Source organism: Emydura macquarii, unplaced genomic scaffold (genome assembly GCF_026122565.2).
Source record: "Emydura macquarii macquarii isolate MOO-44397 ecotype Brisbane River unplaced genomic scaffold, CSIRO-AGI_Emac_v2 contig_1451, whole genome shotgun sequence".
Lineage (NCBI taxonomy): Eukaryota > Metazoa > Chordata > Testudines > Chelidae > Emydura > Emydura macquarii.
In genome coordinates, this window is record NW_027131588.1 from 15,852,292 (window position 1) to 15,870,086 (window position 17,795).

A 17,795-nucleotide genomic window follows, 5' to 3' on the forward strand; every position below is an offset into this window, starting at 1 on the left:
GTGGTCCCAATTTAGTGGTCTCTGCCATCTCTTGGGGTGTCTTAATTCCGGTTTTTAATGCTGAAACAGCTCTGATCCAGCCTCCATGCCTCTCCTTTTGGGTTAGACATTCCAAAGTGGAACGGAATGTCTTCTGTATATCTAGAGGAGTTTATGGTTGGCAGAGGTGCTTTTCTGAAAGCTATTTAATGCCATCACCCTTCAGGTATAGCGCCTCGAATTGCACGTTTTTCCCCTCCCATATCATCTCATTCCTCCTGCCCCAAGCAAAAAGGAAGATTCCAAGATACTAACTCAGTGCAAAATGCTTTATTCTGTTCCAATGAAAGCAAATAATTCCACAAAGCATTGCACAGAAGGGAGGGGGAAACCTCTGCTCTCCCTAAAGGACGTTTAGCGTGCAGGATTCACATGCAAACAGTAAAAAGACTTTCTCCTGCAAAGGAACAGCTTGAGTCCTTGGAGTAGGTTTTTTTTTATATATTGGTGTCATATGTTCCTATGGAATACACAACTTGGATTGCTCTAACAGTATGTCTTAGGTGTTCTGTGAACTTGCCAACTTTTGAAAATCTTAATGAATTGGTTTTGAGGCAATAAAAAGCTATCTGATGGCATGGCAGAACAAATATCCTTCTGTGTTGAATGTGGGTTTGCGCGGTCTCTGGGGAGTAATAACTGTTCTTAGTGGCATTGAAATGTAGCCTGCCTTTCAAAGAGGAGAAGTATACAGAGTATTGATCTCTGGGATTTTCAGTGCAGGAGTGCTGCGTGAAGCCGTGTAGCTACTTGCTATCGCTTGGAATTTTTCTAAACCATTTAACCCCCTCTATGTGAGGCCTGCCTCTCTGCAGCTGTCAACTTCAGCTGGAGGTGTGGTAATGTCTGGGGCAAAAAGAAGGCAGGATACATGAGACTCCAAAATGTACAGTTTTAGAGGCTGGACTCTCTCTTGCATCCTTACCCTTATTTTGTAGGGAAAAGACCCCAGTGGCTCAGTTATCTGTCAACCTCTGTCAGTAACAGAACAGCAGGTATGGTTGATGGTCACTCCCCAGCTGGTGTGCTGAACTGTCAGAAGCTGCTGGGTGGGTTTTGGTGGCAGCTGCCGAACTGTTATATGCGCTGATGCATGATTTAAATGCCAGTCTCTAGAGTTAAAAGGTGACTAGGGTATAAGCCCCCTTTGAGTTTGTGATTAACCTTTTGCGGTGACCCAATACAGCAAACCACAGTAAGGTGTGCATTAATAGGGACTAGTCATCAACTCATTCTGAGGCCTGAGGTCAAGTGCAAGAGATGAACACCTGGCTGTGACCGTAGGGTGTGGCTGTTAACATTTAAACAAGCCGTCTCCTGTCCCCTGCCGCCAACAACTGGGATGAGGGGACATGGGGTGGTGGCCTCACTAGTTAGGGGGGTGCTTACCAAATAGAAACAATGAGGAAATGAGCACCCAGTTAACACTACTTGGCAAAGGCTGGGATTTTGGGTGTGTTGGGTCTTCTGGAAGTCACGTAGTTTAAGAAAGGGCTTCAAGAAAGAAAAGGAGAGTGTGCATAGTAGACCAGATCATGGAGGGGGTTCCCGGCATATACGGCCACGTGAGAGACGGGCATAAAAGATGTTCTCAATCATGCAGCTTGGCTGTTTCACAGCTAAAATTTTGCTGCACTGGGACTATTTCTGACTCGTAAAGTATGCGTGTGTGTGTGTGTGGTTTTCTTGTCTTTCTCCAGGACCTCAGTCTGCCCAACGGCACGCCTGTAGATACTTCGAGCCCAGCCTCCTCCTCCTCCTCCTCATTGCTCAATAGACTGCAGCTGGATGATGACTTGGATGGGGAAACTAGAGACCTCTTTGTCACCGTCGATGATCCCAAAAAACATGTCTGTACAATGGAGACCTACATCACATACAGGGTTACAACAAAGGTACCAAGCAACTTTTTAATGTTTTAGCAAGTGCTTTCCTTTTTAAGGGTCTCTTCTTCTGGGGTTTGTATTCCTTTTGGGGGAGGAGGCCAGTCTCAAACTCCAGTGTAGAAGTAGCTGCTTAATTTGTCCATTTTTTTTGGTCGGTTAATAAGCCAATGCTGTGATTGCTCTCAACAGAATCATTGAAGTGTTTTATTTATTGAAACTATGCAAAACGGGTAACTTTTTTTTTACGATGTCAGAGCCAATTCTAATCATTATTTGGAAAAGATAAGAGGGGATTAATATTCCTGTGTGTCATCACTAACACAAATTTGGGAATCTCCCACTATGGGCTGCAAAGTGAAACCTGCCACTCCGAAAGAAAGCCTATCAGCGCTGGCTCCAATAACTCATTTTATAGGCTGCAGTGTGGACACGGGGCGGTATAATGGAAGGCCTCTTGAAACTAGTGAGGAGCCAAATACAGAGTTGAATGTAAAAGAAAATGGGAATAGCACCTTCTCAGAGAGCGTGGGGCAGACTGCTGCAAGTGGGACAAGTTTTGGGAGTCAGCCAATCCCTCTCCAAGTTATTGGTACGATGTCTCTGTGTGGCATGGAGATACCTAAATCCATTCAGAACTATGGCTGGAATTTTTGTATCCCCCCCCCCCCCCCCCCCCCGGATGGTCTTTCTTTCGGGGGAACTTAATTTTTCAGCAACAGCACTGGCATGGTCTTTGGTACTTCAGTGATGGCACCAAAAGGAAGACGTCTGCTTCCCAAAGTCACTGTATGGGCTGTATGTATGGAGGGGGAAACCATGGCCCTGCGTTGAGGGCCATGTCTTATTTACACACAGATCTCCTCAGGGCCACAAAGCTAAATCCAACTCTCAGTGGTATAGAGAGAGGCTCCTCCACTTACCTATCAAAAGTATTGGCAGATGACAGGCACAGGGGGGACCCTGTACCCTTGGTCTGTCTTCCAGTGACCAGAGACCACTCTGAGGACTGAAATCACTTAATCAATTCCAATAAATCAGGCTCTCTAACAGAAGGAATAGATCACTTAAATCAGCTAGAGAGGCTAAATTATTGGAATTGGTCTTAATATTTCCAGTTGACGAGTCTCGTGATTGGTTATTCTCTGAACAATATCCTGAGGCTTTGGTGGAAAGTTGTGTACTGTGTGTGCACAGCAAGACTTGCAAGGAATAAGCCAATACTTTGGGAAATGGGTTTTTCAGTGTCCATAAAACAGCCTCTAGGATTATTGCTATTGATCTTTGAAGGCGCACTCATACTGCCATGATGAACAGCAAGATAAAACTCCTCAGATAGAAATCCCTCTGATGGTAGTTCTGTTTAATAGGAATGAGAAACTCCGCTTACCTGAATGGCTAGTTAATGAAATGCTATATACTACAAAACCACCAAACCTATGTGGTCTCAAAGTACTTCAGACGCACGCAAAGCCTTGGGCATTTAGTTGAAAGTAGAAGGGTATTTACCTTCACTTTTACTGATGGTGGAAAGAAATGAAGCACAATGTGTGTGAGCTCCAAAGTCTCATAGGCAGCTTGTGGGGATAGAATCCAGATCTGATTTTCAGTCATGCTTTATTCCACGTGGCCTTGTCTGCAATCACCTTCTTCCCCTCTCCAGTTAGTACAGACTTTCCTTATGCGGTGTACACCATACAAAGGACTTGTAAGGCCTTTCTTGCAGCACCAGATTAAAGGATGGTGGCTTGGCTTGTATGCTGCTTGTTGCTTTTTGGTGAATTTAAGAAGACGTGAAAGCTTTGGCCAGTGAGAACTTTTTCTGCTTGGCTTCTATCTTAAAAAATATAAGGCCTCGTCTCCGGAGAGGACAAACTGGAGAACGACTGAAACCTGAGAAGACAAGGCTGAAAGCTAAACTAAGAGGAAGGGATGTCTTAGATTGGTCAAGTGATTCTTTCTGCTAAAAGTCTTTTTAAACTCCAGTGCCTAATGGATTGTAGAGACAGAATGTTTCTGTTAAGAGTCAGCATCCTCATGCCTTCAGTTAGAGTGGAAGATTGTAATTCACGTTTTTGGGGGTCGAAGAATGAGTCTCAGACCTCAAGCAAATCCAAGCTGGACCTTTTTTCTGAGGCTTTAAAAAACCAAAATAAAGCAGCATGCCTATCCCTTTCTCTAGGTGATGGGCAACCTTTCCGGCCTTTTTGCACTGTAAAGAAATAATGACAATGACACCCAATTGATAGACTCTTTGTGAACCACCTTTCTGATAAGTACGTCCAAGAACAACCAGTGCCGCTCATACTGCAAAATGTATTTGGAGACGCTAAAAATGTTCAGTCAGTGGTATTGAAAAATAAAACCAGAAAACTAGTCCTTATTATAGGAATTTGAATTCAGTGGTGAAGCTGATACACTGGAGGCTAGAGAGCTTGGCAAATAGAATTGTTCTAAATAAATCAAGCTGGCTTAACATGTGACTGTTATTAATTTAGAATGTGCTGTAGAGGAGTGTTACCTTACTGATTTATCTTAGTAACTTACTGGTTAGAAGATGCCAAGGTGGCATAGATGGATGAAAAACATGTTTAACTGCTTATTTCTGGAAACTCTGGTACATTCCTCTCCTCGTCTCCAACCAATTTATTGAGGTTGCTTATACCTAAGACTGACGCCTACATCTACCAAGGGTTAAAATGTTCCCAGTGGTCTATTAGATAGCATGTGTGAACTGGAACGTAAGCTGCATCTTACTGTGCCCTGGACAATAAAATCAGCAGCGATAGGTGACTTATTAAAAATAGGCATGCTACCATGGCAGTAGGCCGAGCATCCATCTTATGTCCTGACACTCGCTGTACAGTACCCTTGCATATCACTGTCTTTTTGCAGTAACGATATATTTTCAAGTCACTTCCGTAAGATGTAACTCAGGTTCTTCCTTGCCTTACATTTTCGCAAAATTATATATTTCCTTTACCTCCATAATCTGCCCTGTTGTGGAATTTGCCTGGGTGGGTGACTGGCTGTATACCTCGTTCAAGTGTAACTTCAAAAGGGAACAGAAGAACAGTGCAAGATAAATGCCCTGGACTCAGAGGCATGGTGGGGAAAAGCCCAACCTAACTTGGTTGCTGGGTGCAAGTGGGGGGACATGCTGCCCCTTTCCAGACTTTCAGGTGATATGGTATCTAGATCTGGCTCATGGTTGATCCCATTTTGACTGAGCCCTGTTCTTTTTCCCCAAAGTCCCTCTTACCCCCGGTCTATTAAGCATGTCACACATGCATAGAGCAGGAAATGTGGGCACCTCAGGCCAGCTGAGCTGTTTTTAAATCGATAGAGCTTCATTAAAGTCAATGGGACTCACGCCAGAAGGGGATCATGCCCCTTCTCAAAGCAACATCAAACTTTCAAAGTCTTCAGTGGCCTGTCTGAGGTAAGGCTCTCACTGGAGGGAGTTCTTATTGGGCATACTGTTAAGTGGTGAAGCAGCACTGAGGGAAGGAAAAGGTGGATTGTCAGAAGTGGTAGGAAGCCTTTAGTTACAGGAATTGATTGCTTGTTGTCTGATATGTAAGTGTTTGCTGCCCTAGGCAACCCTCATTTATCCATAGTTCTATATCTCTTGACATAGACTGGGTACAGGTGCCATAACAAAACTTTTTGGCACATAAATTCACTCTTAGCATGCGGGAAGGATACCAAACGTCATGAAGTACCTTATTTAATTTGGTGGTTGGGGAAAGCCAGCTTTCAGGAGAGCTGTGTTCATTTTGCTCCATGCAGGGCTCAGAAACCTAGCAGACTGAGAAGCACTCGGTTTCTGATCAGAGTACTGTCCTATACCTGCTATTTCTGAACCTCCTGTAGAGGTGCTCTAACCGAAGAGGTACACTTCTAGCACATGCTTTAAGTCTGTAGAAAACACAGATCTTTCATATCTGGTTCTAATATAAACTAACTATCGGAATAATGTACTCTTTCATTCAAGCAGTTGTATATTTCACGGGAAGGAGGGGAGTGATGCCTGTAAAGTGTGTAGCCTTCAGCTTGATTTGCGCCCCTCCGGTGGAACTCTAAATGGGTATGTTGCATTCACATGTCTGCTGAGGTTCATCTGTCAATGCGTTGAGCTGCCTTTTAACTAGTTTAGTTTGTATATTGGAATCTAGCACTGTGGGGCTGGATAGTTTTGATTCAACACTGGCTGCTCCCGACAGGTTAAACTGTTCTCTGTATACATTTGTGATGAGATGTTCTTGACACTTGGGTAATCTAGTCTGAAAAACCAAGCAAAGTTTCTCTTTTTCAATTGCAAAATAAAACTGAACAGGCTCAAATGCAAGTGTTAACTATTTTTTTGTGTTGTTTTTGGACGATAACTCCTGTAATAAAAGCAACAGTACAAATAACTTTTTTTTGTTTTTGTTTTTTGAGGTGATACTTAATAACCTTTTTAAGTAGACCTATTTTAGGTCTAGTCATATAACAGTGACCAACAGGCCAGAGATGGAAGAAAAAAATTAGCATTTTAAAATTGGCTAGTGTGAGTGATTACATTAAAGTATCCTCTTGGGATAAATGGGATGTGGCTGGAAACCCTCTGTTTTGTGTACAGCAGCAGTTCTCAACCAGTGGTACGCGTACCACCGGTGGTACTTCAAAGAAGGCTGGGTGGTACACGAGCCGTACTGCGCTGCTGAATCCGCCGCCGAAATTCCCCACCCACCCACCCCTGCGAAACCCTGCCGCCGAAAAGGGGCAAACAGCGGAAGGGTTTCAGCGGAGGGCATTGTTCTCCCATGTAACCTGCCGCCGCCGAAAGTCTCCCCCTCCTCCCCCCTTTTTTTTTCCCCCCGAGTGGTACTCAGGTCAGGTACAGTCAGGTCAAGTGGTACTGTACCTGACCTGAGTGGTACTCGGGGGGGGGGGAAAAAAAGGTTGAGAACCGCCGGTGTACAGGACGTGTACAGCTGATTACTGTCATGAAGTAGCTGTGACCTTGGCAGAAGTTAGAACTATAATCCTGATGATTTAATCACATCTGACAGTAGGGGAGAGGGGAAAATGCATCTCTAGCTCTGTCCAATTCCCGACTATGAAATCTGACTGAACGAAGAAAATTCCAGCTAATGCTGTAGTTGGGATGGCACCTTGGTCTGATCCCTTCCAGTCTTGGGAAAGTTTGTTTAGTTAAAACCATATGTTCATTAGAATGTTTTAAATAGTATTTTGGGAGAGGCACTTAAGAATTGCCACAGACGTGAATGGGAGTAGGGTATGGATGGAAAGAATAGTCCTTAAAAGTGGAAAGCGAAAGTTAGCTTGTGCCCCCCGCTCATCCTACTCCATGGATGGGGATCTTGTATCCAGTAAAAGTGCAACCATCAGTTTATCCCAGGGTTCTTGTAGACCTTAGATCTTGTCCTGACATGTTAGATTCCTTGTTAGACTCTGAGACATGCCACTGTTTGGCATTCTGACACTAGGCGTGATGAATGTGCTGCAGGGCCTTCTAGCCACACCAGAATCAGAAGAGGAGTCTACACACCTATTTGAATGTCTTTTTAAAACTACCTCCTTCAAATGCCCCATTGTAGACACCACTCAGGAATGGCAAGCTCCTAGGAACGTAGGACTGGAAGAGACCTCTTGAGTCTTCGAGTCTGATCCCCTGCTATCACAGGCAACCCTATTCTATCTCCCTTCTGTAAACTTGTGTTGAGCCATTGGATCTCTAAAGTATCCTTGTATTAACCTGTGCTAAAAGATTAACATTCCTAGTTTTTCTCAAGTATTAAACAGATGCCTGATAAAGTCTAAACATTTAATCTGTTCTGAAAGCTTATTCTTTACTACCCAGTAATGGTCAGGATAGTCTATTACTCTCTGAATGTCTTGCTGTGTTAATATGCTGAATTTCATGTTAGTATTCGCTAAGGAACAAAGCCTGACGTCTTAAACACACAGTAGAAGCTGCAGGAATATCTTTCTGGGGTTGAATGTAGATGTCAGCAACATAACTCTAAAGTGAATGTAAAAACATAAGAATGGCCATACTGTGTCAGACCAATAGTCCATATAGCCCAGATTCCGGTCTTCCGATAGTGGCTAATGCAAGGTGCTTCAGAGAGAATGAATAGAATAGATAATCAAGTAATCCATCCCATCCATGAACGTATCTAGTTCTTTTTTGAACCCAGTTATAGTCTTAGCCTTCACAACATCCTCTGGCAAGGAGTTCCTCAGGTTGATTGCACTGTGTAGAGAAATACTTTCTTTTGTTCGTTTTAAATCTGTTGCCTATTAGTTACATTTGGTGACCCCTAGTTTTAGTGTTGAGGAGGAGTAAATAACACTTCCTTATTTATTTTCCCCACATCAGTTTTATGGTCTTTATATATGATTTTATAAACCTCTATCACATCGTCCTGTAGTCATCTCTTTTCCTATCAGAAAAGTCCCAGTCTTATTAATCTCTCCTCATATGGAAGCTTTTCCATGCCCTTAATCATTTTAGTTGCCCTTTTCTGTACCTTTTCCAATTCCAGTACATCTTTTTTGAGATGGGGCAAACAGATCTGCACACAGTATTCAAGATGTGGGCGTACCATGGATTTATAAAGAGGCAATATATTTTCTGTCTTGTTCTCTATCCCTTTCCTAATGATTCTCAATATTCTGTTAGCTTTTTTGACTGCAGCTGCACATTGCGTGGATGTTTTCAGAGAACTATCCACAATGACCCCAAGATCTTTCTTGAGTGGTAACAGCTAATTTAGACCCCTATCATTTTGTATGTATAGTTGGGATTATGGTTTCTAATGTGCATTATTTTGCAATTATCAGCATTGAATTTCATCTGCCATTTTGTTGCCCAGTCACCCAGTCCTGTGAGATTCCCTCTGTAACTCTTCACAGTCTGCCTTGGACTTAACTATCTTGAGTAGTTTTGTATCATCTGCAAATTTTGCCACCTCTCTGTTTACCTCTTTTTTCCAGATCACTTATGAATATGTTGTACAGTACTAGTCCCAGTACAGTACAGACCCTGGGCCTTTGTTTCATATCTTTTAATCAGTTACTGATCGAGGAGAGGACATTCCTTCTTATCCCATGACTGCTTACTTTGCTTAAGAGCCTTTGGTGAGGGACCTTGTTAAAGGCTTTCTGAAAATCTAAGTACACTATATCCACTGGATCACCCTTGTCCACGTGATTGTTGATCCCTTCAAAAAATTCTAGTAGATTGGTGAGGTATGATCTTCCTTTACAAAAAACATGTTGACTCTTCCTACAAAAAATCAGATTTGTCTGTGTCTAATAATTCTGTTCTTTACTGAAGTTTGAATCAATTTGCCTGGTACTGAAGTTAGGCTTACCAGCCTGTAATTGTCGGGATCGCCTCTGGAGCCTTTTTGAAAAATTAACCTAACATTAGCTATCCTCCAGTCATCTGGTACAGAAGTTGATTTCAATGATAGGTTACATACAACAGTTATTTCTGTAATTGCACATTTGAGTTCCTTCAGAACTCTTGGGTGCATACCATCTGGTCCTAGTGACTTATTACTGTTTAATTTATCAATTTGTTCCAAAACCACCTCAATGACACCTCAATCTCAGATAGTTCCTCAGATTTGCCACCTAAAAAGAATGACTCAGGTATGGGAATCTCCCTCATATCCTCTGCATCGGTTTTCAGCATCTCCATCATCCAGTGGCCCCCCCTGGTTGTTTAGCAGGCTTCCTGCTTCTGCTGTTCTTTAAAAAAAAAAAAAAAAAAAAAAAAATGTTGCTATTACTTTTTGAGTCTTTGGCTAGCTTTTCTTCAAATTCTTTTTGGCCTTCCTAGTTATATTTTTACACTTTGCTTGCCAGAGTTCATGTTCCTTTCTATTTTCCTCAGAAGGATTTAACTTCCACTTTTTAAAGGATGCCTTTTTGCCTCTAACTGCTTCTTTTACTTTGTTGTTTAGCCCTGGGGGCATTTTTTGGGTCCTTGTAGTATGGGTTTTTTTTTTTTTTTTAATTTGGGGTATACATTTAAATTGAACCTCTATTATGGGGTCTTTAAAAGGTTTCTATGCAGCTTGTAAGGATTTCACTTTTGGCACTGGACATTTTAATTCCTGTTTTAGCTTCCTCATTTTTTGTGTAGTTCCCCTTTCTGAAATTAAATGCTACCTTGGTGTGCTGCTTTAGTGCACCCTCCGGATGTTAAATTTTATTATGTTGTTGTCACTATTACCAAGTGGTTCGGCTATATTCACCTCTTGGACTAGATCCTATGCTCTATTTAGGACTAAAATCAAGAATTGCCTCTTCTCTTGTGGGTTCCAGGACTAGCTGCTCCAAGAAGCAGTCATTTAAGGTCTGAAGAAACTTTATCTCTGCATCCCATCCTGAGGTGACATGTACCCAGTCAATATGGGGATAGCAGAAATCCCCCATTATTATTGAGTTTTTTATTTTATAGCCTCTCTAATCTCCCTGAGCATTTCACTGTCACCATCCTGGTCAGGTGGTTGGTAGTATATCCCCACTGCTATATTCTTCTTATTGAAGCATGGAATTACTATCCATAGAGATTCTGTGGCACAGTTTTGTTCATTAAGAGTTTTATTTCATTTGACTATGCTTTCTTCCACATATAGTGCCATTCCCCCATCAGTACTACCTATTCTGTCCTTCCGATATCTTTTGTACCCTGGTGTTACTGTGTCACATTGATTATTCTCATTCCACCAAGTTTCTGTGATGCCTATTATATCAATATTCTCATTTAATACGAGGCACTCAAGTTCACCCATCTTAATATGTAGATTTTCTAGCATTTCTATATGAGCACTTAAATTTTTTTTCACTTTTTAGCTGTCTGCCATTATATGATGTAATTAAATGGGACTCTTTTTCATTTGACTGTTTCTCATCAGATCTTACCCATATTTGATCCTCTTCCATCCTCTTCTCCTTATTGGGATCTAGAGAATCTTCATTAATAGTGTGACCCATCCATGCCTAGGGTAGACCACCTGAAAATGCAAAGGTCAGGACAGGTTGCAAAAGGAGAGCAGATTTTTTTCAGCCCTGGTGGGTGACACTGAAGTCAGACTTTCCAACCAGCCACAAACAATGCTGCTGATTCCCCACACTGGTTATCAAGAAGCTAGAACAAGATACACAGCCCCCTTTACTGCATTTCAATCTCTGGCTCTCAATCAGCCACTAGGTCCAGTAAAGAGACAAGTTATTTAAAACTCTATGCTCTTTACCAAAAGATTCTCCAGACCCCAAAAGGTCAGCCACATTGCCAGATCAATAAGTCTGGATCTTACCCAAAATACCGCGCTGCCAGCCGATCCTTTAGTGACTAAAACTAAAGGTTTATTATACCAGGAAAGAAACAAACTATAAGAGAAATGTTAAATGATTAAAGCAATCTGATACATACAAATGATTGGAAAGTCCCTATAAATTTACAGAAATAAGATGGAGTCCAGGGTCACATGAGTAAGTCCTGGTGACTCATCAGGAGTAGCCCCGGCTTCTCTCCCTGGGCCTATTGTACCTGTAAGTTTCCTTACTGGGCCATTAAGCAGCTTATTGCTGCAGTCATCCCATCTGGGGTGTCACCCAGAAACACAGAACAAGTTGAAATACAAACATATCAAACATTCATGTTTGAATGTATATATACAAATATAACGTACACATAAACATCATCATCCTTAACCAATGATAGGCCATGTCAGGTACCATTAGAAAGGTTATCTCGTATGAATCACTGTAATTTTGATACATGGATATTAAATCACATTATAAATGGTCCCCTAATCCAGCCAGCGATAGATCGATAGATAGATCCTCCCTTAAGTGATGTCTCTGTCCGAGCCACGTGCTCCTCCGCACCTGTCTGCTTTTCCCCAGCCCTTAGTTTAAAAACTGCTCTATGACTTTGTTTAATTTTATGTGCCAGCAATCCGTTTCCATTTTGGTTTAGATGGAGCCCATCCTTCCTTTACAGACTCCCCTTTTCCCAAAAAGTTCCCTAGTTCCTAATAAATCTAAACCCCTTCTCTGTACACCATCACCTCATCCATGCATTGGGACCCTGCAGTTCTGCCTGTCTAACTGGCTCTGCTCATGGAACTAGAAGCATTTCAGAGAATGCTATCATGGAGGTCCTGGACTTCAATCACTTATCTAGCAGTCTAAATTTGGCCTCCAGGACCTCTCTCCTATCCTTCCCAATGTCACTGGTGCCTGCACATACCATGACTCCTCCCCAACATTACACATACATCTGTCTAGATGTCTCGAGAGATTTGCAACCTTTGCACCAGGCAGACAAGTCACCATTTGGTTCTCACGGTCATCAAACCCAGCTATCTATGTTGCTAATGATCAAATCCCCCATTATTATTGCCTGTCTTTTCCTCATAACTTCCCTCGGAAAGGTATACTTAGTGCGAGAGGATGCCATGAAGTCATCTGGAAGGAGGGTCCCAACTGTGGGATTGTTTTCCTCTGCTCCAGTTTAATATTCTCCTTCCCTGAGACTTTCATCCTCCTCAACAGCACAGAGGCTGTCACATGGGGAGGTGTTTCCATTCTACTCTGTCCTGGAAAGTCTCATCTCTGTACCTCTCTGTCTCCCTTAGCTCCTCCAGTTCAGACACCCTGGTCTCCAGAGCCTGTATATGGTCTCTGAGGGCCTAGGAGATCCTTGCACCGAATGCAAACATACGCCACCCGCTCATAGAACAGGTAATCATATATGTTGCATTCAGTGCAATAAACTGGATAGCCCCCACTTGGTTGCTGGACTTCTGCCTGCATTCTCTTTTTATTCCTGCAGCTCTTTCCTTTGTTTGTTTGTTTTTTTTTAAAAAAAAGGGAAGTCTCATCCATATAGATACTGGAGAAGCTTCTTTACTTTTCCACTTCCCTGCCCAGAATGAGCGCCCCTCTCCTCTATAGTTCTCTTCAGCTGGTGTTAAACCAATAAAATGCAAATACATCTGGTCTTCCAAAACCATGAAACAGAACATATGATCTCTGATGCCACTAAGTGAGGCATCAGAAGCCAACCGTAGGGGAACTGCTAGTCAGAATGCATGAGCATTACCTGAAATGTTAAGCCTCTAGGCTTCAATGAGGAAGTCTTTGTTTTTGTTTTTATTTTGTTTGAGAGGTTTTCACCCATTGAGACTGTCTTCTTTTGGAGCAATTAATGTAGCAGGTGCAGGATGGTTGCAAAGTCTAAAAAAGAAAAAGTATAACTTGCAAATCCTAAACAATGTAGCTTGTGCCACGTATGGAGGTATTCTTTACAGCAGTTATGTCCTTTGGCTTATTTGGGTTCTCTGCATCTGGCCTGTGGCCACAGGACTCAGTTTTCCCTCTTGGAAGAACTCTTGGCATTTTTGTACCTGTGGCGTGGCCTGCACTGTGGACAAATAGTTTAAGATGAGCTCTCTTTTAAAAAAAAACAAAAAACAAAACATGCATCACTTCCTTGCTCCTGCCTCCCCCACCTCCATTTATATAGCCATTGGTTCTCTTTGCTGTGGGGCAAAAGATGCTGGAATACAGCATCTGGTTCTAGCATAGCCTTGAGAAAATTGGAGAGGGTGCAGAAAAGAGCCACCAGTGACTTGTGGGTTGGAGAAAATGCCTTACAGGGAGGCTTAAAGAGCTCCCTCTGTTTAGCTTATCAAAGGTTAAGAAGTGACTTGAGTACAGTGTAGTAATACATTCACATGGAGAAAGCACTATGTCCTAAAGGGCTCTCTAACTTAGAAACACAAATCAGTACCTGGAAACCAAAGCCAGACACAAGGCGCACACTGAGGGTGATTTCACCGTTCAATCTGACTACCAATGGGAGTGGTGGACTCTGTCTCTTGAGCTCTTCAGATCAAGAACAGATGGTTGGATGCTAGTTACTGGACAAAATACAAGGTTAATTGGGTGAAATTCTTTGGCCTGTATGATACAGGAAGTCAGACAAGACGATCTAATGGTCTTGTGTGGCCTTAAAAAAAATCTATGAATCGCCAAGGTGCGATCAGAAATAACCTGGGACTCTCATTCCAGCTGACTTTTGTCAGACAGAACTTTGGCACCGTGTAAATGTCTATCCCAGTGGCACTTCCAACAGTCTGCTCTTTGAAATGATCCAGTCTGCAGGCTCTTCACTGGGACTTTCTGTACTCTGTCACATATGGTAGCTAGCTAACAAGCTATAGCTTCTAGTTTCTCCTTGGGTAGCTGTGTTTTTCTCATCAGTGCACTGAGTGTCTGTCGGAAGATCAGTGAAGTCACGAGGGCCCTCTGCCTTGTGACCCGAGGGAACCACAGGATGGTTGAGCTCCTAGCACACAACAAAGCCATGCACTAATCAGAGCCTGGGACTTGTGAATAATCTTCCAGGTGATGTGCAAGCAATTCCTGGCTTGCTTACCTGGCTGCAGCCTGTCCAAGGAACATACTGTATGCATTATCTGTCTGTAGTTTTCCTCCAATGAAATTTACGCTTGGAGGTTTTGCAGCTAGACTTTCTGGCTTAAGGAGTCTCTCTGGTTCAGGACATTTCTTGCCATTACTGTGAACGCACTCTTCCATTAGTGGTTATCTGAAAATTGTTTCTAGCTCCAAAATACTACAAAATTATGGCTTGAGTCAGAAAGGTCTTTGGTGATCACTTCATCTTGGAGAAATGTCTGCCAAAGGACTGTTAAATTGAGCGATGGAGAAATGAGACTGTACTAAACCCGGGGTTTTGGCAGAGCTTAGCGATGACACACTCACGTTCTTACCCACAATTAATCTGTCTCTTGAGTAAACAAATCATGAGTAATCTTGGGGTTTTTTTAGTCCTCTATTGCTAAAAGTATTTCTCTCTCTTGGAATGAGAGAAGATTTCATGCAATTTCTCCTCAAATGTGTAAATTTCAGTGGTTTTTTTTTTTTTTTTTTTTTTTTTTTAAATATTAAGTTCTCCTCCTCCCCACTTTCCCCCCGCCTCCAAGGAAATGTTCTGCTTAGATAACTCAAAGTAGAACTTAAATAGAACACTTATCTGAATATTAAACTGAGTGTGTTTCCAAATACTTTATCAGTGATACTTCCATTGCCTGAAAGTGAAAAATAATAAATAAATTTCTTCTCCCATACTGGCATTCCAAGGACTCAATTGGAGGCATGAATTCTGATTGCCAGGTTTGCTTTTTTCTTCCTAATTTAAGGTAACCATGCCACTTAGAGCATATAGCCAAAACTGAAAAGGAAAGTTATGTTTGATGTATCTTTTTAATTTTCATTCGTTTTCTACGGGATGCTGTCTAATCTCTTTTGTTACTATTTCCAGACCACACGGGCAGAGTTTGACTTGCCAGAATACTCCGTGCGCCGACGGTACCAGGACTTTGACTGGTTGAGAAATAAGCTGGAGGAGTCTCAGCCAACACACCTTATTCCCGTACGTAGTAAGCCAAGGTCAGCTGTTGCTGAACACTTGCTTATTCAGAATGTCTGCTTAAAAAACTGAGTCTTCTGGTGGTTTGGTAGTTATGGGTTCAAGGTGTGTAAAATGCAAAGCTTCATTCTATTCTCTTCCGAAGTTTAGAAAGCAAAGCAGCTTTCTAATATCGAGTAGCTAAACTTCACACTCTATGATCTGCGTTTGTAAGGGGTTGTGCAGAAATTCACTATTTACCCTGTTCAGGCTATGAGTGCTCTTGGAGGACGACTCTTACAGGGAAAGGAACTGAGTGTTCCAAAGTTTTAGAGGTTGCCTGTGGCCTGATGACAGCTATGCATGCATTAGCTGCTTGAGCAGACAGCTAGGCCTCTGTCCACTGAAAACTTGGCTAAATAAGACTAAATAATTACCCCTCTCTCTGAAACTGACAGCCTTGTTGCTCTGTGTGTGTGTGGTCTGAAACAATTGGTGTCTCCTTTCTTCCTCTTAACACAACAGCTGCTTTTCACCCTGTGCCTTTAAGGATTGTAAGTATGGTTGTATGAACTCCTGACTAACTCCAGGACAGACTGATGTAAAACACCACTTAGTGCATATAAGGCTCAGTTAGCAATATGTGTTCCCATGTGCTTTGTTACTCCTAGACTTTAAAGGGAAATCTTCCGGGAGCTAGGCTGTGTCCGATGCTGAGTGAGCCTTGGTATACCTGGGAAAGCTTGCTTGTGAAAAGGCTTTCCTTCTGATTTTTATTTACTATCTTTTAAAAAGTAGTAATCAGCTCTCCTCTAGTTATCTAAAGGGCCATTAGAAGCACTTCTTACATCTATTGTGTGAAACCACTCTCCTAGGCAGTGAATTAAAATGCAAACTTTTTTACTAGATTCAAAAACATCCATCCGTCTATTTTGCACCTTTTTTTGTTTTGTTTTGTTTTAAAATGCTAGAATAATGCAAGGAAAAGCTAGTTATGATATTGCATTTGGGGCCAGTGCAGATAGCACTGGCATTGACAAACCTGCAACATTCATTGCCCGACCTAATCTTCCTGGGGCCCTCTGAGACGCCACCAGTGCTAGTGTGGGATGAACCTGTCATGTTCAAGTACTGTCTGGGGATGTTGCAGATCATCTTACACTGCCTCTTGTTTTTAACAGTAAACCTCAGTTTGCTGGTCCCCTAACTCCCTTTACAAACTGTCACTATTTCTGGACACACAATCTATCCGCATCCCCTTGGTACTCAACAATCTTGGCTTAAGCATTCAGAAGAGGAAAAAAGAAAGTATAAGGGGAAAAGTCTCATGATGAACTATCAAGAAGCGCGAGGCTTGCCTGAAACAGCACTAAATAGGATTCTAAATCTATTTGATTTCCCTTTCACAAGTGTTTTTCTGGGAATACGAAGCCATAATGAACTTTCACTGATAGAGTGCGGTTGGGACAAATTGCCACCTATGAAGAGGGATAAATTTTGTCCAAATTGAGTACAGACAGTTAGGTGGTGATGGTCACAGGTATTGGCTGTTCCTACCCTGGATTCACGAGTAGCAAAAAATCTTTCAGCAATTTCCTCTAGGTGAGTTTAGTGTTGGGATGTACGTGGGGCATTTGGCACACAGGGCTGATTTTTAGTGTGTGCATGGAATGATTTTAGAGTGTGGGGTGGTTTTTTGCTCAAGATACAAATGCATATATGTATTTTTTTGTCTCTTTGTTACTGCCCTCTTGATGGAATTCTAAGTGTGGGTGATTATTGAAGGCCTTCAATCAGAAAAGAGTGATAAAGGATAAAATGATGAACATTAATTCGGGTGATCATGCAGGCAAGGATCAAATGTGAGATGCTGGCTGGGTATGCTGACAGCTAGGGGTGCAAGGAGGTTCATCAAGGTAGAAGGGTCTAGTTCCTCTTTGCCAAAGGCTTCTTTGTCAGGTTTTCCCTTCTACAAGGCAACCAGCCACCTACCATCTTGAGTTCTGTGTTTTGTCCTTTGCCTTCTTTCCTCCTTCTCTGCCTGTGTGGAATGCCCACAGCCCAGCTGTCCCTCTGTGCCCCAGCCTCATGATTCTAACCAGAGGCCTGCACAAACATGCCGTGTTATGGGGCACTTTCAATCCTGCAGTGTCTCACTCTTGAGCTTCTGGGCTTTTGAGCCCAAATATAGTGTGTCGCCACTAGCCCTCTGACTTAATGTAGATGTGTTGAGTGGCACAACAGCAGAGGGACCACATGACATTGGAGGGGGAGGAAATCCTTGGGTGGGGTTTGTGTTTATCCCATTGTTGCTGCACTCTTCCTCCTTCGCCCTAGGGTCGACCTCATGGCTGGGTGATGTACTATGTTCCTTCTTTGTGCAGCTGCCTGTGATGGAATCTGGG

General features: G+C 42.5%; 1 protein-coding gene across 1 annotated transcript in view; it reads left to right on the forward strand.

Moving 5' to 3' along the window:
- The window catches only part of SNX30 (sorting nexin family member 30), a 66,028-nt gene that overhangs the window by 17,402 nt on the left and 30,831 nt on the right, over positions 1 to 17,795 (forward strand). The window contains exons 2-3 of the mRNA XM_067553244.1: positions 1,740 to 1,934; positions 15,304 to 15,414. Of these exons, the coding sequence (XP_067409345.1) occupies positions 1,740 to 1,934; positions 15,304 to 15,414 (306 nt within the window). The remainder of the gene's footprint in view (positions 1 to 1,739; positions 1,935 to 15,303; positions 15,415 to 17,795) is intronic.